Here is a 22,170-nt window from a genome sequence, read left to right on the forward strand (position 1 = left end):
TGCCACCCATCTCCCCCAAAGGGCAACTTCAGAACACTAGAAACATTTGAAACATTAGAACACATTCAAAACATTAGACGTGACCTTTTTGTTTTCTGAATTTATTTCTCTGGTTCCTACAGATGTTTAAGGAGCTCATACGTGGATGGGATGATCCCCTCCATTCCAAGGGTTTTGTGCTTGCCTCCAACAAGACTTTAGGTTCAAACATCCCCTGGAACTCATCCTGACCCATGCTGATTGCTGTTGGTTACATATGATGTAGTAACTCTTGGTTGGATAACTAAACTGTGTTGGCCCTATGCTGGTTTGATCATTAATCGTTGTTATTCTTCCTATGACGGTTTTATGGCACTAGCTGTATGCCGCTTAGAGTCTATGGTTGAAGCAGCATACGCATTTTATAAATTAAATATTTATTCTTTTAAAGAAACAGTCCAGATTAGAGCTGGAAAGGCGTAGCTTGAGTGTTGCCAAAAGGATAAAGCCTTTTTCTTGCTAAACTAAGATACTCCTTTTCTACCAAGCATTCTTGGAGTTGATTTTGGATTTCAAGTATCTGTGTATATGTAAATACATGTGCATGGATACACGCGTTGTTATGCTCTAAGGCAAAGCAGCTTTGGCATACTAGCTGGTGAGACATGATGGAAACCATACATTAGGATGAGAAAGCCTAGTACAGAAATCACGGAGCCAGCTAGACGTCCAGTTCTGGGCATTGCAGTTTAGGAAGAATCAGGCAGACTGTTCTGGATGATTAAGGGGAAAGGAGTTCTTATTCCTTAGAGAAGCCTGAGCAAAGGTGGGCCTCGGTCAGCCTTCCCAGGTAAACAAGACAGGAAATACAACCAGATGGGCTAATTCTACTTTATTGTAAGGCTAAATTAACAGAATCTTGCAGCTCTCAGTTCTCCCGCCGTCTCCTTTACAGTCTGAGAAGTTAGGGAGGTTCCTTTCTGAGCCTCTTTCTCCACCCATTATGCAGCTGTGGGCTATGCCCTCTCTTATCTGACTCTTCCTTAGGCAGCATCTCTTTGCCCCATTTCTCAAGGTCTTTCTCGCATACCATTTCACCCTCCTTAAACCACCTGAAGGAGCATCAACCCAAAGAAGGCATCAGCCCGTTTCCTTGTATTGCAGACTGTGAAAATAATGATCTTAAATTACAGGAAGGCAGATTCTGACAACAGGACCAGTAAGTAAGAAGATAGGTAACTTCCTCTGGATGTTAGTCCAAAAATACTTTAATTTGGATTCTGCATTGAACTAGAAGTTGGACTCAGCTCAGTAATCCCTTCTAGTTCTCTGATTCGCCAGCTAGAGGTACCGTATTGTTTCCTGTGGGTGGGTATAATCTTGATGGCATCTTGAGTAAAATGAACATAGATGGCTGATCTTCAGGCCCATTTCCCTGTTGTTTGTCCCTGTGGCTGGTGCACGAGGAATAATATTCTCTGCAAGAACTCCAGATTGTTAGATCTGTTGGTGTTGATGCTCTCATGGTGTGATAAATAAATGCTTCTCCCCATTGTGAAGTTCTAAACATGCCACCAACATAGTGGACACCAGCTGAGAATAAATTTTGCAGTCATCTGTTTGACTGACTTTGTCCTTTTTACTGTTGCCGACATAGTATTAGAGCTAAAAATCCAAGGTTTAATGAATAGTACTAAAGATAAAGGGAGGATTGCTGTTTAGAATAAACAAAATGTATGGTTTGGGGCTTTTTGGAGACTTTCTTCCTCTTTTGATCACTGGTGAGAAATGCTTTGATGCAATTAAATAGGGAAAATGGAGCTGAATTTCAAAGGTCAATGTTGTAAGAAGCATGTTTTCAATAACTTATTGATGGTGCTCCGCAGCACACATGTACTACGCTCGCGGCTGCTGTCAGTACAGTAAATATTTTTGCACAATTTTTATTGTTTTGCTAACCTAATGGCTTTGGCCAGCTAGGTGGCAATATCTAGCTGACCTTAATTGATTTGGAAAAGCTAAGTAGGATCAGAACTGGTTATTCCTTGGAGGGGAGGTCCTCAGGAAGCCCCAGGGCTGTGTGGATTGGGAAATTGAGAAAACATCCTGGAAAGAGACATACAAAAGCCACTTCCTTACTGTTGCCAACAGAGTTATATGGGTGTGCATTTTTGGTGTGCGTTTTTGTCCCAGAAGAAATAATGAGTTTGGGCTGAACTGCAGTGTTTGTGTAGAGGCTTGTGGGAGATGTGTAGCATGAGTTTGCTCCTTGAGTCGATTACTACTACTCGTTTGCAAGAAATGAACAAGAAGCTGGAGCTGAAGGAAAATCTGAATTAATTTTCCAGTCTTGTCCAACATCACAACCTTTGGTTGTTCTAAGGGTTTTATCATGAGCAAGAGAGCATCTTTCGTGCCCCTGTAGGAACCATTTGAGTTCAGCTTGAAGGCGCCTGACGTTTCCTGCTAATAGCTATAAATTATGCATCGTTTTTAACTGCAAAGTCACGGCCCAGTTCCACCCAGCCTTTTCATGCTTCTTGAGCAACTTTGAAACGTACATTAAAGAAGCTTGGGTCTGCACATCACCATGAAAACCAGAGCAAGATTCTTCTGTCTTGAGCTCTGAGAAGGATCCAGTGATAGGTTCTTCAGAGCCCAGGTTCAAGCGTCAGCTCTCTGACTCTAGCAGTCAGAGCAGGAAGCAGCTGGATCAACTTTGGTATTGCTTCATGCTCACGAATATCAGACAGATCACATAGACACCAAGGTTCAGTCCAGGTATGGTTGTTTAAGTCACATGCTGCAGCTGCAGGAGACATTTTGAATGACTGCTGCTCTCTGGAAGGACACTCGTATGATGAAGGTCATTCTGGAGAAGCTATGATAGTGATGTCACCGGAAGAGGCAGAGCCAAAGCTTTTCAGCCTGTTTCTCTGTTTTCAAGGAGGCTGTGGTTAGCAGTGGAATGGGAAGCAAAGGTCTTCTGGGTTCACCCTTAAAACCTCTCCCAGAGGCCAAACATGGTCCAAAATCCTGTTGCCAACTTTTTAGCAGCAGGAGTTTGGCTAAAATGGCTAAATTTCCCAGCAATTTGCTGCTTCTGTTCTACCTTTAAGCCATCCAAAAAGGGGAGGGGAGGGGAGCGGAAGGGGAGGGAGGACCAAAGGAGAGGGAGAAGGGAAGGGAGGGAGGAAGGGAGGGAGGAAAGAAGGAAGGGAGGGAGGGAGGGAGGGAGAGGAGGGGAAAGGAAAGGAAAGGAAAGGAAAGGAAAGGAAAGGAAAGGAAAGGAAAGGAAAGGAAAGGAAATGAGAATGAGAATGAGAGGGGAAGGAAGGAAGGAAGGAAGGAAGGAAGGAAGGAAGGAAGGAAGGAAGGAAGAAAGGGGGGAAGGGAAAGGAAAGGAAAGGAGAATGAGAATGAGAGGGGAAGGAAGGAAGGAAGGAAGGAAGGAAGGAAGGAAGAGGGGAAAGGAAGGAAGAGGGGAAGGGAAGGGAAGGAAGGAAGAGGGGAAGGAAGGAAGAGGGGAAGGGAAGGGAATTATTCCATGGTGACCTCTAATGAGAGAGAGAAAGAAAGAAAGGGAGGGAGGGGGAGAGGAGGGGAAGAGAAGGGCAGGGCAGGGCCTGTCCAGGGATTTCTTTATTTATTTGCAATTATTTTAATCCATTCCACTTAAACTGACTCTGCTTACAATTCCCCAGCTCTGTAACTTAGGATAAAAACAGACAAGACAAAGAGATGAGATAAATATAAAATTGGCAGTAACATAATCACATGAAAAACTAAAAACCATAAAGCCTACGCAGATGTAAACCAGGAATCTAAATATTCAAAACCTCTAGACCACCTCGTCTTGCAGAAGACTAGTCACAACAGGCCTGTTCCCAAGGCTGGTTGGAACATTGGGCCATTAACGGGGCCATTTTCTCACTCAAATTTGGCAGCCCAGGCTTGGTGCGGAGGAACCACAAATGGGGTGCTGGGGGCCACAAGGGACACCTAAACTGCATGTTGTCCATCCGTGCTCTAGGATGTGCATTTCTCCAGGAGAACTTTGGGCACCATGCAGTGAATAAGCAGCAGTGGAGAGATGATGGTGCTGGAGAGCAGGGTTGGTGGGCAGCTGTGGATCCAACCTCCCGTCTGGATGCTGAGGGTCCAGGGTGGGAGCCCCTTTGCTCCTCCTGCCCTTCCTCTCAGGTCTTTGAGGAGGACCACAAGTAGTCTAAAAGCTACGGCCACAAAGACATTTAGCAGAAGAATCAAATTCAGCCAATATCCCATTGCTGTCTTCTTCAACCACAGCTAGTCTTCTGTCTCTGTAACTCTAACCACACTGCAGCAGGTGACTAAAAGAAAAGAATCCTGCCAGCGCTGTTCACGTCGTGACAAATACACATGGCATCTTGAGCCAAGGACAACCTTTCAAAGCAAACTAAAAATTCCAGAGTTGAGCCGGCCCACCCCCCCTTCCCTCCCCAACCCGTCATTCTCCTCAAGCAGGCTCTCTGCGCTGCTCAACGTGATAGGAGGGCGAAGCCAAGCTCTTGCAGAAAGGTCGAGTTTAAAGGATGCCTTTAAAGATTAAAAAGAGGGGGAAGGAGAATCTGCACGCAGTCTGGTGTTGTCAAAGCTCTCGAATAGCGAAGGGTGGAAAGAGACGATTGCAGGACTCCAGACCCAGCTGTTTATAGCCCTGTGTGTGTGTTCATGGGGGTGGGTAGGTTTGGGGTGAGTGCAGAATCCTTCCAACTCTTTGAACATGTCTAAGATGATAGTTTTGACAAATTACTTTGGAGGTGTGCTTGTTCTCCAAGGCAGTCAGTGTTTCTGGAGACATAGATGATTCCAAGTCCTTCAGATGTCCTTGCATCAGGAACAGATTTTCAGCATTCTCCCCCTCCCAAACACTAACCCACCCCCATCACTCTGCCTGATGGATTTCTCCAGCAGTAGGATTTTACTTTTCTGTTAACATTTACTCAAGGCTATTCTGTCTTGTTTTCCTAAGGAAAGTAGATATTTCAACCATAACACAAGATCCTCTTTGCATTATTTTAGCTTGGGGTTGGCAATGAGGTTGGGAATTGAGTGAGCACATTCTGTCTCCTGAGATGTTTGTCAAGGGGTGGGGGGGGAGAGATAGGGAATGGGGGTGCTGAATTGAGGCAGACTTCTCTGCAGGTACGAGAAGGAGCTTGGTTGGTGCAAGGTTGCTAACTGGAGGAATGCAATAAGGTGATATTACTGGATTATAAAGGAGTTGTTATTCTGTTTTGCTTGAAGGGTGTCCAAGGGTCAGTCCCCAGTTACAGAACAAGCTAGCCAGCCAGACTACATAACCCAGATAGACAAACAATCTGTCAATAGAAAATCCTTCTGTATATATGATGTGGATTTGCAGAAGACCCTTGAGAAGACCAATTATATCTGCCCCCCTTCTTCATCTATCCAGAGGAAAATAGTAGTTGACTACCGGGCATCTCCAACTTCAGTTGAGATGTGAAGTCTGCACCTGCTCAGGACTACAGGGGAAGGCTCAAATTCTCCAAGGCATAAATTAGGGAAACAAATCATTGTATTTGGAAAGCTAGCATACCAGGAGAAAGTCTGAGTTGGCTCATCTCCTGTATGGATGAGCTCATTATATGGATGAGCCCTCTGTCTAGCGCAGTGTTTCCCAACCTCAGCTTCTTTAAGATGTGTGGACTTCAACTCCCAGAATTTCCCAGCCAGTATCTTAAAGTGGGGACTGCTGGATGGGGAATTCTGGAAGTTGAAGTCCACATATCTTAAAGTGGCCAAGGTTGAGAAACATTTGCCAAGCATTTGAAAAAGCACATAGCCCACAGATCTTACTGGCGCTGAAAAAAATGGGCCATTTTCAAAACATGTAAACGTCTTCTTCCTGTGAATGTATATTTCGTTAATTAGTCAATCTTAGGAATCCTTTTTATGTTACTGAATGTGACAAAGCCTCTTTTTCATGGTACATGGAATATGTGTGCCGTGCTGAAAAGACATGACCAAAACAGTAATTTAGCCTTTCAAATGGTGTAAATAAATCTGACATTACTGCAGGAAATAGCTAAAGTCCACAGAGGTATCATTTTGTGGTACCCACTATAAAACAATGTTTTGCTTTATTTTTTAAAATGTGTATCTCTCCTTTCTATCTATGGATGGTCAGGGAATGGTAACATACAAAGTAACAATTTAAACATAAAAGCAACCAGGCAGAAAACTTCAATAAAGCCAACCACCAAATTGCAAGAAAAAAAGCAATTTGCAACACAATGTTGACCAAATTGCAATATTTATGGTAATTATACGTCGGCGGATTCAGCCAACAACCTGTCTGAATTGTCACATCTTTGTCTGCCAGTAGAAAGCCATCAGGGAAGAGTAGATCCAGTCTGGAGACCCAAAGATATGTTGGGGCAACAACCCCCCAGAAGTTCCAGTAAGCAGGGATTTGGCTGGGTTTAAACAATCTGCCCTTGGCAAGGATTTGCAAAGCTCAGAAGCTGCTACCAAGGAAATCTCTCTCCTATTCGTTCTCTCTCACTTGCTGATTGACTTCTCAGTGTAAGATTTATTGGCTGGTTAGAAGAATATCTAACCGTGCTCTTCTAGACAGTGGGCAGATAGTAGATAGTAGATATTTTCTTGATTTCCCACCAACTATATATCAGATATTAGACAAAAAGGCAGGCAGACATCTTCTGGAGATCTTCAAACCTGACCAGGCGAGTAGGGATCAATTCTACTTTTATGGTTTGAATCACAATGTGTATTCGGTTGCAGGTTGGAGGGAGGAAAAGACAGAGGAAGGGAAGGAGGGAGGGAGGGAGGGAGGGAGGAAGGAAGGAAGGAAGGAAGGAAGGAAGGAAGGAAGGAAGGAAGGAAGGTCTCTTAAAGTATGTTAAATGGGTTAAATCCAAGTCAGATTGTTTATTCTGTGAAATAATAATTTTAAAAAAGGAAAAACAATCACAGAAACAGTATCTGAAGTTGGCTGGTGAAATCATAGGCATCTACCTACAAGTGGAAATCCATTTATTTAAGTGTGTGTATGTATTGCTTCATGGGGTCTTTTTTCTCTGCTAGTTTTAAATAGAAGTCTTTGCTGCAAATCCAAGGTGTCACAGGATTACAGGGAGATGAAACAGAGAAAGTTTTCTAGTCACTGGAGGTGCTTAAGTGTTGAATTCCATACTGAAAACTTGCTTGTGGTATGAATCCGTATTTGGCTATATGGCTAGCTCAATAGAAATACAGGAGACAATTGTCTGAGGAACCAACACTGTAGATTTGCTTATCTTAGTCATATCAACATTGCAGGGTGGAATTTATGGAGAAATATAGGCAGGTCTTTCAATAGCTGCCATTTTCCAAGATGGCAGCCTCACAGGTATGAGTATATGCAAGGATCCATGAATTATTGTGGGCTGAACGCTTATCAGTGATGAGATAAGATACATGGTTTTGGAGTCAAGAAGCCATAAAAATTATTCCAGGTTTCTAGTGGATGAATGTTGTCTGGGGAGTGAAGTCCAGTTCCTCTGAACAGAACCCATCTTGAGAGAAGCTGGACTATCTCACCTCTTCTTGTGCAAGTCAAAATCTAGCTCTGTCACTTCACAGAGGAGAGAGCATTACATTATTGCAAAGTTGAGTACCCATGGCAGGATTCAAGCCGAGGGTTGTGCTGAGTACTAGGTTAAATTTAGGAGATTAAGTTGCTTCTCCCAAATCTATATTTCTGTGATTTTTATGGATTCTATGAAGTTTGCTCCAGGGCTTTCCACATCTTCTCTTTTGTCATCTAATCAGAACATTAATTCAAATGCTTACTAATGTAAGACAATAAAAAGCAGTGTTATAGTTGCTTTCCTGGAGTGTTAGTATCTGCAAAAATGGATATTTTTAGAAGTGCAGTGGCCTAAACGATCCACTTAAAATTCTCTTCCAGAGAGGTGACAGAAAATTAGCGAGGCGGGAATTGTTTTGGGGAAGTAATCTGATCATTTCTTCATTAAAATTCTGTTAGGTTTCCCATAAAAGAAGGGGGCTTCAGAACCAGAGAGAATTAAAATGCATTCTGGAAGGACTTCAAAAAGAAAAAAGTCCAAAATTATCCACAGCTCCAGGTGGTTTGTTATTTTTTTTAAATTACCACTCTGTCCCTCCTTCAAGCTTTAAATAAAAAAAAGTTGCATTTCTGTTCAAGCTGCTTGAAAGTGGCTTATCCTGTTGATTGCTTCAAGGAATCATCCCAGTTTTGGATTTCTAGTTTACATTTTATAAAGGGGCTTGGTTAATTAGCTTTAGTTAATTGTTCTATGTCTTTAATGGATGTTAGCTTTTCCTTTTGCACACAGACAATCCTTTTGGTCCATTCATTAATATTAACTGAAGCTGGATTTGGTAGGAAGGAAATAAGGTGTGTTGAACTCTTGCCCCTTTTTAAGCAACACTTTCCAGAGTCATTATATAGGTAGGAGCTGATTACCAAATTATAAGCTGATGCAACTTAGAAAAATGTCAAGTGAGAAGTCTTTTTTTTTTCCAGTTTAGGAAATGACAAATATGGGAATTGAAATTATGCGTGAGAAATGGAGAGAGAAAGATTTGGGTTAAAAAAAAAAAAAGGTATTTTTCCCAGTTCTACAGATGTGTCTGGCAGAAACTGTTCGCTGTACAGATGTCATCATTCAGGTGGATGGATGAATTATTTCAAAAACGTGCAGACAGATTGAAATACTCGGATCTGTCTTCTGAGCTGAAAAGCATACAACCCTTGATGAAGTCATCCATATATATGATTTGGGTCAAACGTCATTTGAAGGAAAGCGATGGTTTGCAAAATGAGGAGAGGGCTGAAATAGATGGCTTCTTTATCTGGACAAATCTTGTTTCCGCTGTTAGCTGGGCAACCGTTTGTTTTCAAGGAAATAACTCCAATTAAGTGTGTTCAGAACCTCATCAGAATTATCATAGTGCAATTCAGTTATTCTACCTTACTTCTATAAACAGCATTCCCAGAATTCCTGCCATGCCTATTTCTTGACCTGGCCTATCTCAAAGAGCTGACATAAATCTGGAAAACCTGTCCAAGTTCCTCTGTGTCCCATCTTGTACCAAACGAAACCAAAGTGGGTTTATTTTGAGTTTCTTTCTCATGCTTCCTTCTTTCTTAGGCCTCTATAATCTGTTCTGCGTGTCCCCCCATACCTGCTCACTCCTTCCTTCCCCAAGTTCTACATTCCTTTCCACTTAATCGCTATGCCACCTTGGCCAAAATGATGACTTTTTAAACGTGCGTTGGCTCATTCGAAACGGTTAGAACCTTGATGACTATAATAGATGCACTAAAAAGGGGAGTTTGCTTAATTGGTTGCAAAGCTCGTGCAAGTCATGTGCCCCCAGTAATATTTTTATTTTTATTTTTTGCAGGAATGTAAGTTCGGATGGCGCTGAAGCACGCCGAAGACTCCGGGAATGTGAAGGCTTAGTGGATGCTCTTCTTCATGCTCTGCAGTCTGCAGTGGGCAAAAAAGATACGGATAACAAGGTAATCCCCTGGCTCCATCTTCTGAAATGGAGTCATACTTTGGAGGAGAAACCCTTGCCTTTCTTGCATGTGAATTTTCTAGAAAGTAGAAGACATGGGATGTGCTGAGGGCATATGATCCCAGTGATACCGTTTATTTAGATTTTTCTGCCTGTTGGATTGGGGATTGTGCTGACAAAGGCTTCCAACAGCTTTTGCTGACCTTGTGCTCTCAACAGAGAATCTGTTGGCTTAAAAAACGAGCAGGTCTTGCTTCTTAAAATTTCGGCCCTCTCTTATGAAAAGCTCATTCCTTTTGCACATCCTGATTTGCCACAGTTGCTTAACCATGATTTGCTGAATAAGCCACAATTGCCAGGCTGGATCTAGCACATTCAGGCCTAAACAGCTAGCTAAGGCAAAGTCAAGCAAATCACATAATGATTCAGTGATGTGTGAATCCTGTCATCTCTTGCAGTACAACTTACTCATCTGTCCTAGAATTTTGGGGTCTTTTCTCATCCCATGTTTGGGTAGATTTGATGTACATGTCTTCTCCGGGCTTAGTCGGAGTGGGGGATGATTGAAGTTGAAGAACCTTTCTATACGAGCCATGGGGTCTGACCTGAGATAAGGCCTTTGCTCTAAAGTCAGTTTGTTCCAGTGGTTTGACTGTTACTTTGAATCAAACCACTAGTCCAGGGGTTCTTAAACTTGGGGTAATTACCACTGCTGTAGTCCATCTCTCCAAGGTTTCAGACAGAGTCCTTCTCCGAAGGTGTGCAGAATCAAGCTTGGCGAGTTCTACATACAAGTCTTATCCTCTACTGCTCAGTTACTGGCAGTTGTGCCTCTGTGTTGAAGGCACTCACAGTTTGTGAATAAGTATATGTTTTGTGAGGAGGGCGGGGTTGGGGCACATTCCAGCAAAGCTACCATATGGAATGTAGAAGCTTTTGCTGCTGTTTCCAGATTCTTGACAAGCCCTAACAAATTAAGCTGCACTGTGGTCTTTCTCTTTTTGCCATCTGCAACTCATTAGCTAGAGATTGAACCTGGGGGAGGATGGGTAGGGCTCCTACACCCCATGTAGGCTTTCTGGCTTTGAGCAGTAGCGCAGATGCGTGTTGTAAAATATCATTTTCCTCTAGCTACTTTATAAATTGTGAATATTTGCTTTGATGGGTTTTTCCTTTATTAAAATCTAGAAGTCACTCATCCATTGGCCTGCTACGTTGGTTGCTCCATTTGGAAAGGTAGCAGGGAGTGGAAAAGAGCCTTCTTCGGCTTGAAACCATGGAAGGTTCACAGCTAGCCAGAGTAGAAGATCCTGGGTTGGGTGGAGAATAGTTGGATTTGGGTGAAGGCCATGATCCCTGCCTTTTCAAAGCTTTTGCGACATCTCTGAGGACGTTTCAAATTGTGATGGTTCTCTGACATCTTATATCTTTTTCTTTGGGAACCACCTTGCCTCAGTCGGTAGAGAACTGCGTCTGCATCATGAGGAACCTCTCCTACCACGTCCACAAAGAAATTCCAGGAGCCGACAAGTACCGAGAACTAGAAAATAGCCAACTGGGAAGTCTGGGAGGTTCTCAGAAGAAGAAGAAAGATGACGCCGGCTGCTTTGGTGGAAAAAAGGCCAAAGGTGCGTGTTCTGCCTCTTGGAGTGATGGGGCAGGTTATGCCCAGCCTGTAATCTCATTGCAGGACTGGTTAGGCCTATGCCAGCCTTTTCCAACTGGTGCCCTCCATTGCCTTGGGACTCCAAGTCCCAGAATTCCGAGCAAGCTAGCCTGGTTGATGATCAGGGATGCTGTGTGTTGCATTTCAGTAACATCTTAGAAGTCACCATTTTCCTCCTCCTGATTGGAATTGCAAGCAGTGAACAGGCAGGTTTTAATTGTCCATCTCTCCTGAATTTTCCCTCTTCAGCATGATCTTCTGAATGCACTGATCATGAAGATGGTTGCTCAGCTCTGCTCCCCTCTCTTTTCTATTTCTATTATTACCAATCTGTTTCCTCTCCTCCCCCTTTCCCTTTTTCGGCCTCTCCAACTCAAGAGGGCTACATTATCGTTAAGAAAGTCTGTCTATATTTGTAAACATTGTAGGAAGAGAGCCCTGTTAGTCTGTGGCTAGTCTGAGGTAGCCCCAGATCAGGAGCAGATTCTGGAAGTTGAAGTCCACTCACCTTAAAGTTGCTAAGGTTGAGAAACACTGGTCTATGGTCTAGACTGCATCAAGATACAGTAAGTAAGACTCTTAGCAACCCCTTAGGAGGAAGTTTAGATTCCTGCTGGATCCTTTCTCAGTGAAACATCTAAGAAGGAACTGATCTCAGAATTTAGTTGCATTTTCTTCTCTAGCCATGGTGGGTAATGAGCAATGGGCAAACCGTTTCAAGCATCTTTGAGCTTCCTTCAGAAAACAACAGACTGGCACCATGTGAATTAGGAAATCAACCAAATCTCGCATGACCATGGCTATAGCGTCATCATGCTGTGACCTCACCTCAACTAAAATAACAGACTGTGCCCCCTATGGATTAAGAAATCAACCAAGATGTCAAGGGCTTCCCTGTCACCAGCAGTCATTCAGCACTCTTCCACAACCTTGGTCATCCAGATAGGTGGCACTACCTCCCCCAGAATTCCCATCCAGCATTGGCCATCCAGATTTTGTTTGCAGATTGCCCTAACAGCTGCAAAAGAGGAAGACCTCATGTGGATGGAGGATCTGTCTGTTGCACCATTGCTGATTTTTCACAGGAGGCCTTGTCACCACTACCCCACTCTGGGGACTGTGTGTGGGCATCTGTGAAGGAATATCTGTATATGGGTAGAGCAGCATTTCTCAACCTCAGCAACTTTAAGGCATGTGGACTTCAACTCCCAGAGTTCCCCAGCCATCATCCTCAGCCAGAATCCCCTAGCATGCTGGGTGGGGAATTCTGGGGGTTGAAGTCCACACACTTTAAAGTTGCTGAGGTTGAGAAACACTGGAGTAGAGATTCCCATGAATACTTCCTTGATGGGTAGGTTCCATGGACCCAAATTGGCATGAACAGCCCCTTTTGTGAAAGATATGACCAAAAAAGAGCAAACATTTGGGCAAGATACATACCAAAATGTTTGCAAGTTGAAAAACATATAACAGAGGCATTATCCTAAAGAGGAGAACACAACCATGCAACAGGAAATTACTTTCAAAAGAACAGAGGGCAAAGTGATGCTAGAAATGCGTAGACTAGAAGGAGATGCCTGCAGGAACTCTGAATGCTAGGGGAAGTTGCAAACAAAATGTGGATGGCCATTGCCAGCTGGGAATCCTGGGAGTTGTAATCCTGCCTATCTAGATGATCCAGGTTACAGAAGAGTGCTGAATGATCGCTAGTGACAAGGGAAACCTTTGACGTCTTGGTTGATTTCTTCATCCACGCGGGGGCACAGTCTGTTGTTTTAGTTGGGGTGTGGTCACGGCGTGATGCTATGGCCATGTGAGAATATGCTAAAACACATACTTTTATCTAAAATTTTCCCAGTCCAAAAAGAAGGTTGAATCTATACAGCCCCAGCAAACATTTGCCCCCAAATTAGGAGCTAGGGAGGAGCAGAAGTAATCCAATCTTCAGGCATCTTTGTACACCTGCTTTGGAACATATGTTCGGCGAGACAATGCAGGATGTGATTTGCACTTGTACGCTGAGTCAGGATCCTTCTCTGGAATGTCATTTTAACTTAATCTGGGTTGAACCAGGCCAGCATGTGGCTTATACCTAAAGTGTAACACAAGGCAGATTTGTCAGTATCAAATCACAGTGAATGCATGGCGTTCGGTAATCCTGCACCTTTCCAAGCAGCTGTTCCTCTGTTCAGACCAGGAAGTCTTTAGCAGTGATCTTGGTTGCCGTGCAAGACCAGATACCTGACCACAACTGAGGCAAAAAATGGGAGAGAAGGTGGAGGTACTTGGCAGGCAAAAAGGGAATTTGGAGCACTGGTGTACCTGTGGATGTGTGTATCAGTTCAGGGTCCTGATGGAGGCACACAGCATTGGGTGCTCTTCCATACAGAACTATCTCTCTATGTAGGAAACTAACATGCCAAGAAGACTGGTCTACAATGAGTTGCCCTGATGGGTGGAATTTTTACAGGCAGGGGTTTACCAGCACCCCCCCCCCCCACACACACACACGTACACACAGACATGCTGCCCCAGTAGCACTGAATAATGCAGTCCAAAGAGAGAAAGCCCAGAGCCAGATCTACAGTATCGATGACTGAGTTGGAACATGTTGATCCAACGACTACAAGTGAGCACCCTTTTTTAGGCTCATAAAATGAGATTGATACTAAGAACCTACAAATTTATCTTGTGTCAATCCTGTGCATGAGATCCATCTGCAGCTGACAAAGGTTTGCCCACTTCTCCCTGGTGGTCCAAAACTCCCTTCTCCTCCTACCACTATAAATCCCATTTGTGTTGGAGGTAGCCTCCTCTTGGTCCCCTCCCAAGAGAAAACACACGCTCTGGGATTATCTGGGGGGTGAGTCATTGCCATGACTCACCCCCCAGATAATTCCACCTGGATGACTGAGAATCTCCATCAACACACGCTTTGGGATGTTCCCACCAAATCCACACCAAAAGCAGAATGGCAGGGACAGAGTACCCCTTTGGGAAGGGGGGAGAACCAAGGTGCCCCTCTCATCTCAGAAGCTTCAGAGCCTCTGCTGGTCTCAGTTCACAGGTTTAAAATCTGTTTTGCACAAGTTCTTGTCTGATTTTCCTTTTGGTTTAGTCTTTATTTTTTGAAAACTTTTGTTTGTTTTCACTCTTACCCCCCTTGGACTGCTTTTCTGGTTATTAGAGGAATGGTTCAATCAAGGTGAGTTTCTGTCTCTTTCTCCTCTCTCCCCCTCCCCCTGGTCCCCATTTCTTTTTTTCACTTGGCTAGGTTTTTCTCTTCTTCCTCCCTTCAATGTAAGGATAAAAGCTGGGAGAAGCAGAGGCTGGGTCTCTTGCTTTCCTTTCCCCTGTGTGCATGTATCACGTCTTTTTTTCGTCCTGCTTGTTTTCTCCACTGCCAGGATATCCAAGAGGCTATGATGAATTTGGGCTGAATTTAGGGGAAGAAAGGGGAGATTTCAGAATAGCTGGACACCACAAGCAATGTTGTGTTCCTTCTCCTCCTCCTCTTCTTCCTCCGTTATGAAAAAAATATATATCCTCCCTTTTTCCCTTCCTCTTCTCTATTATTATGAAAAAATTATTCTCCTTCTCCTTCTCCTTCTCCTTCTCCTTCTCCTTCTCCTTCTCCTTCTCCTTCTCCTTCTCCTTCTCCTTCTCCTTCTCCTTCTCCTTCATTATGAAAAAAACATTCTCCTTCTCCTTCCCCTTCCCCTTCTTCATTATTATGGGAAAAAAATCCTCCTCCTCCTCCTCCTCCTCCTCCTCCCTCCTTCTTTTGCATCTCTGGGACAACCTAAACATATTTTATTAAAAGAAGTGGGCATCGTGATGCCCACGTTGCTGGGCAAAGACAGCTGTGCCAGGTGGAATGTCTGTGGGGCCCAACTTTACCCATACGATTACCCAAGGCGTTTTCTGGTTTTGAAACTTACCTCTTCTAAGTTCCTCATCTGTCTCTTTGCTTCTCTGGTGCTGTCTTCCATTCTGGCAGGAAACACTGTCATCTTTCCACCTCTGGAAGAAGCGACGTTAGAGTATTCTTCTTAGCTAAGCCGTTCGACTTGGCTGTCATTCCAGATTGTGGCGTTGTATCACAACGCCTGACAACTTGCTTTAGCAGTGTGTTGGCTGTGTCCCGAAGTAGGCTCCCGTTGCATTTCTGAAGTCATCCCTGAAAAAATGGAAACTTCATTTTCACCCGCAGTGTTTTCTCTTTTTTGCATAAGTCAGTAGAGTAGATCAGGAGTTGGGTTGGCTGGGGAAAAGAGAGATCTGGGGACTCTTTGAACCCTGCACACTGCTAGGAACGAATGCCATTCCTCAGTTAAACCTCACCCACCCCATCAGGGCTGCAAAAATGTGTAGGACACCTTATTAAAACTCAACTGGTACAATGATATGATTGGAAGGAATAAAAACCCACAGTCCAATCTCTCCCATTAAATCTGGACCATTATGTTCACCCAAAATAGGTAGATAAGAGCTTGATTCAGCCAGGCAGCATATACATTTAATATTATTGTTGATTTGTTGATTTGTTAGAGGGGAAATGGAGAGGGGAATAAAGATTAGCACTCTCTTCCACTGGATTGTTTCCTTATGGCATTCCTCCAACCCCGCCCAGCTAGCTTTTGAAGAAGTTTAAAGGTTGTTCGTGAGATGCATTGAATAAAAATTTCTACCAGGAATTTCCCCCAAGGTATACAATTCCAAGCGATGGAGATAAAACCTGCTGAACCATTTAAAAGCTGCTTTATGTTTGTAATACGCCTGAATTCATGAACCTCAGGAAGGATTTTTTACTTTATTTATTTTTACTTATTTCCCTTGCTGAGATTTTCCTCCTGGTAAGTTTTTAAAAAAACAACCAAATCCTGCTGACCTTGTGTCTGGAAATTCTTCCCTTTGTTGCCTTTAGGTGCATAACTTTCTTAGCTTGAGAAAAGCGGAATTTTCTTCAGGAATTACATTTCATCTGTTTAGATTTGAGAGGAAAGTCTTTTAAAGGTTTTCCATCACATACAAACTCTTGGAAGGGGGGTGTAGCAAGGCCTCTCACTGGCTTGAAAGACTGGAAAGAAATGAATTCATTTTGTTGGACTTCTAGAAAAAACTAGAGTCAAGCCAGATCGCCGGAACGCAGTTATGTTTTGGATTGCTACTGGGGAGATCCATATTCAAATCTCTATTTGATTTTACAATTGCTGGGAAATTTTGGTCCAGCCACTCTCTCCCAATTCAACTTACCTTACCGGGAGGGAATAAAATGAAGGCAGATCCCATGTATGTTGCCTTGAGTTTCTAGAGGAAGACCACGATACAAACGCAGTAGACAATAAATAAACAATATATCAGTCAATCATACATCCCACCACATGTTTGTCGTTTCTGCTAATCCATGAAAAGCTCATTTGCATGCCCAGTAAATATGTCCCAAACTTACATAAGTGTAAAATGCATGTGTAAATGATAGGAGTACAGGGTGGGCGTGCGTGGGTGTAATTTTGAGCTTGGTGTTCTGTTTGTCCTGGTTTGGGGTGGTATTTGGAAATGGATTAGGTTCAGTCATGCACCAAATCATGTTTATTTGCTCATTTCTTGTGTGTCCTGCTTAGGAAAGAAGAATGGAGATGTGGACCGGAACTTTGATACACTGGACTTACCTAAGCGATCTGAGTCAGCAAAAGGTAATTCAAAGATCAGCAAAGACTCAAGGGTGGGTTCCTAAGGCGTTTTGTAGAAGAGGAGTGAAAAATGCAGCATTTCTCCTTAGATTTCATGCTTCTCTAATTTCACTCTGGAATTAGCGTTCAGAGGAAGCTTCTGTCCCATGTATGGTATTGTGCTGATGAGAAATGACATTTTCTTTTGCAAACCAAGTATGTCTGCATCCAATCTCCTATCAAAGGTTCATAGGATGATAAAGAACTTTTCTAGCTACAACTTTTCTCCCTTGATTTGTTGCAACATTCTTGAAGTTTTGATCTTTTCGTTTCTTAGCAAGGACTGAACATTCTTGAGCATCTCAAAAAAGGATGAGCACGATAAATGGCGTGAGCATGCATTTTTTCCAGACTGTTCCTAATTGGCGGCCCATGCACACTGATGACTTGCCATGACTGAGGTCTGAAGGAAGCCCTAGTAATGTGGAGAAACCCGTGTTCTTGTCTTTGCTTTTTTTTCCTCCTTCTTTAAAAAGCTGGCATTTCTTCCTTGCCCAAGAACGTCCCTTAAAAAGGCAAGGAAGCCAAATGCCAATGTCCTTGTCATTCAAAAGCAATAAAAAGGAACCTATCTCTTCCAGAGCCAATTGGTGAACAAAGGGCTTGCTATGAGGGCATGAATGAGAATGTAAGTAGAGGTCCTATGGGGCTGAGAGTAATCGTTCAGTTGCCTGGATGAAATGGCATGGGTGGAAGGGGTCACCTTCCTTGAGCTGAGTTGGCCATCATAGAGGAGGAAGCTCCAGAGCAAGTGAGCATCAAGGAATGGACCCAGGAGTGCAGGATTGCAGCAGTAAACCATCTCCCACTATAGCTGCAGTTCTGTAGTAAGCACAGTGGTGGTTGTGTGGCTGGCAATATCTCAGCAGACGGGAATTCTCTCTGAACCTTGGGGAGCCCAACATTGTGTACCAAGATGTGAGGGTTTGTCCTCACGTAACACAATAACCAATCAGATGGTTGCAAAAGGAAAATTTAGGTGGAAAGAAGACAGCCCACCCAAAAGAGAGGGCTAAATAGTCAGACTGAGTGGGAAGGAGAAGGTACGATAGGTGTTTTGAACGCTGTTGAGACAGGACTTGATTTTTATCAGAGCAGTTGCCAAAATGCTTTATTTCTTACTTTTCTTTGATTAAGATTGCTTCGATGAAGTCTTTGGATGTCTTGAGAGCTCACCTAAGTGAGTCATTCCTGCCCACAGGGAGAACTTAGACATAAAATACCAGTTGAATTTATATGCATCATGTCTAGATTTTGGGAAAGGTTGAAGCCATGAAGATTTTCCTTTTTTTAAGACAGACTTGAAAAGAAGCAAGTTAATATATCTGGGAGAGTTGTTGGTTGGCCACAGGATATATTTTGGAATGTATGGGAATGTGTCTTCTATTTCTAACTGATTTTTTCCCCTTTTGAAAGTCTGTGTGGTTCCCTTAGTTTATAATGGGATTGGGGATTCTTCCATCAAGTAAGCAAGAATAAAATGGCAGTTTCTGATCTATTAATGGAAAGGTCAGATCTGTAGCATGGCATTTTAATTCTTTTTGGATGAAATTAATTCCCAGCTAAGGCCGAGCCTCATTGTGAAGACCAAAAATGTTCCCAATGATCAAATAGATTTGATTTGAGTGATATCATGACATGCTGTGCGTCTGTGTGTGTTTAAAGCCAAGCGTTGTATATTAATCTTTTTCATATTAACATGTACCTTAGGCAGGATATTTTTCAATAAATGGAAATAATCACTAAGGATCTTTTGTGGAAAGGTCAAAATGTATGATGAAGAATTGTACGTTTGAGTCTGCTGGCCAGTTAAGATCTGTAAAAGTACTGTGCTTGTATCCTTCAAAGAAGGTGAAGCTCTTGAATATAAGAGGGTTTTCTCTGTAATGATATCCAGTCTGAGGAACTCTAACCTCATGAAATAAATCTGCTTCTCCTTCCTCCATTTAGTAACTATGAGGCTGTGTTCCCAGTATTGTCTTTGTTGATTTTAATCCATTAGTTGCCAACTTTACTTGATTTGCTGCCTTTTTCTTGGGTTTTCTTTAACTGTTTTCTTTGTTTCGAATTAAAGAATACTACAGGAGAGTTGCAAAGATGAAATAGAATGGGAGGTACCGCCTTGAAACAAACACACACATTCAATAAAGTTATTCTGCTTCCTTGAATAAATGAAGGAATTGGTTCCTGGCCATGTGTTACCAGTGCTCTCATTCATTTTGATTGCCTCTTTGTGAACAGAAGTCCTCTTGGTGTGTAAGTGCAGAACGCCCCAAAAGAAGTCTAGCTCAGAATACATCTTATGTGTAATTATAATGTAATTGTAAAGTAATTATAATGAAATAAGGATTTTTCTGCCATAGAATCTGATGGGGAGTATTTGTGACCTGGTTGGGTGTGTATTGTGAACATACTTGCCACTGGTTACAGGAGCATCATGAGAGAATATAAATTCTGCTGGCATTTAGCCTACATGGCCTATTTTGAGGCCCTCCACAGGTAGTTTGGGCTACAATTCCCACAGTCCCTTGCCACTGGCCATGCTGGTTGAGCCAAAAAATGTTGAGTATCAAACCCCACACAGCCGGAAACAAGAACTACAAAGATTTTAGGAAGGCATATTTAATGCTAGGCTTGTAGCAAATAAAGAATCTTAGAAACTATAAGAGGAATTTCCCAGTCTCATTTGTAGTGAGTAAATTAAGAAGGAGTCACTTCGCATGATTTGAAATGCTTCCTTCCAGATTTCTTGGCACTTGAGTTAAGTCACTTTTTAGGACAGAGTTTTTTGAACTTGGCAACTTTAAGATGTGTGGACTTCAACATGTTGGCTGAGGAGTTCTGGGAGTTGAGGTCCACACATCTTAAAGTTGAGAAGTTTGAAAAACACTGGTTTAGGAGATAAGCTGTCAGCAGACTCACCTTCTGCTTCTTGATGTCTACTCTCCATTCCTTTCCTTGATTCTCACACTGAGGAACAAAATTGTTTATTGTCAATACTAATGGTAGCAGCATTTCCCTCCACCCTTTGAGTAGACCAGGTCAGAAAACAGACACCGCAAGGAATCCAAGGATGCTACTTTGTTATTGTAGGGTATAACAACTGAATCTTGAAAAGAGTTTCCTTCTGCCTCATCTACAAACCAGAATCAAAGCACAGCTAATTTGAATTTCTTTCTTAAGCTATCCTCTTTCCCAGGACTAAGTTGTCCTTTCTCCTCCTTTAGCCACTCTTGCATTCCTTCATCAAAGTTATCTCTACATTCCTTTACAGCTTCAGACTGGCATGTCCCCAGCATTTCACGCTCCCTTGTCCCTGGTCTTCCATCTCCTGCTGTCTCCTTGTCTGAGATGACTGATCTCACAGACTCTTGCCATTTGGCACACTAACTGGATCTATCTGGAGGGATCAAGTTTTCAGTTGAAAGCAGATTCCATCTCAAAGTTCCACCAAGGCTAGGGATTGGAAGCATCTACAGACCAAGCAAAGACTTGTCACCAAATTGCTGCTCATTTCTAGCACAGTGGGAGAGCTGCCCCGATTACAAGGCTGTTCAAGACACTTTGGGTGTTGATGAAATGCAAGCAGAAAGATAAGTTAATCCATTTTGCAGGAAAGCTTTGTTCCTGAAGCTAAGACCTGTCAGGATCCCTTTCACAGAATGTGCATATAAAAGGAATGATTGAGTCAAATAGATCTAATATTGATGATAACCTTGGGGAACTGGAAACACTACAGGTACTTTTATATTTTTTTCTCCTTCATTCTGAAAAGTCAAATTGTTCTCCACAGGACTTTAATCACAGTGGCCTATTGAATAATATTAATCTGTTTAAACAAGTATGGATTTAAAGGACATTTTGTTCCTGGTATTGAAGTTGAAGCAAGCCCCCAAAAATGAATTTTGGAAATTGGGTAGGGTGGAGGTGAAGAACATGAAGGCGAAGAAGAAGAAACTTCATTTCTGCATATGCTTTCTTGGCAATTTCATAAGATGTTGTATCCCATTCACAAAAAGATGGTAATGAAAGAGAATAAACATAATTGCTCTGTTCTCAGTTCCAGCATCTTAATATGAACATTGCCACTTTTTAAATCACCCCTTTGTTTCACATTAAAAATTACAGTTCAGTGGTTCCTACGGAGAGTTTCTGTGGGAAGGACCCAAAGCATTGGAGGGACACGTGTGGACACAATTCATGGACACTGCCCTAAAGAGAAGAAAAGGTCCAGGATTCAGCCGCAAAGCACATCTCTCACCTGTAACTGTCCAAGGTCCTGAAATTCTAAGTTGCCCATCCCTGTTGAGCCCCAAGGGTCTTAGTACTCAAAGTCAAGAAGGATTTGAATCTGACATAACTGGGTCACAACATTTATTTGGGTTTTGCTTAGGTCCCCCTGCTAAATTGCTTAGATTCATTTTGCTCACTCCTACCAGAAAGGAGTGCTTCTGGTGTTTCTTTTCAATATAGAGCAGTGTTCCTTCCTTCCAGGTGCCAGTCTCTCCTTCTTCCCAAGTGTTCAGTTTCTTTCTTTCAAGCAAGTGCCAATCCCTCCCTCCCTCCCTTCTGCCAGTCTTAAGATCCTGTTTGTTCATTCTTAATCTTCCTTCCTTCCTTCCTTCCTTCCTTCCTTCCTTCCTTCCTTCCTTCCTTCCTTCCTTCCTTCCTTCCTTCCTTCCTTCCTTCCAACAAGAGCCAGTTAATTTCCTTCTCCATTTCTCCCTTCCTTCCTGTCTGTCAGTCTTCTATAGAGACTGCTTATTCAGGCCCATGCTATAGTGAAGTGACATCCTGCCTTTAAAAACTGATCTGCAGAAATAATACAGTCTCCTCTCACAGGATCAAGAAAGCTCCTGTCATGGCAGAATATGACAGCCAACCCAGCTTTTTCCTCCAAGCGGGATGACAGGTCTTACAAAGACAGCTGGTGACAGGGCCAGGTGGGTACAAGTGCCAGTCAGACTTGAGGCAATGAGAACTGACAGCAAATATGATAATCAGAACAAGGACCGAAGAAAGTTTCCATTTCCATCCTGTTGTGTAGAGGAATTCTTGTGGATGAAACACACAATTTGGGCAGGGTTATTTTGCTTGCCAGAGGTGGACAATTGTCAGCACTGCAAGGTAAGACAGGTCAAGAAACAGACATTGCAAGGATCACAAGAATGCTCCTTTATTGTTGTAGGATATATTAATGATATTGTAAAAGCC

At 42.8% G+C, this 22,170-nt stretch overlaps 1 protein-coding gene across 7 annotated transcripts in view; it reads left to right on the plus strand.

Annotated features, from left to right (window-relative positions):
- ARVCF (ARVCF delta catenin family member) overlaps positions 1 to 22,170 on the plus strand; it is a 257,122-nt gene that overhangs the window by 200,150 nt on the left and 34,802 nt on the right. For all 7 annotated transcript variants that reach the window (XM_088135346.1, XM_088135349.1, XM_088135350.1 and 4 more), the window contains 3 exons: positions 9,442 to 9,559; positions 11,015 to 11,186; positions 16,849 to 16,920. In XM_088135346.1, coding sequence (XP_087991472.1) covers positions 9,442 to 9,559; positions 11,015 to 11,186; positions 16,849 to 16,920 — 362 coding nt within the window. The remainder of the gene's footprint in view (positions 1 to 9,441; positions 9,560 to 11,014; positions 11,187 to 16,848; positions 16,921 to 22,170) is intronic.

The sequence above is a fragment of the Python bivittatus genome, unplaced genomic scaffold (assembly GCF_059951505.1).
Source record: "Python bivittatus isolate LINGU-HERP-01145 unplaced genomic scaffold, Pbiv_v1 ctg000100_np1212, whole genome shotgun sequence".
NCBI lineage: Eukaryota > Metazoa > Chordata > Lepidosauria > Squamata > Pythonidae > Python > Python bivittatus.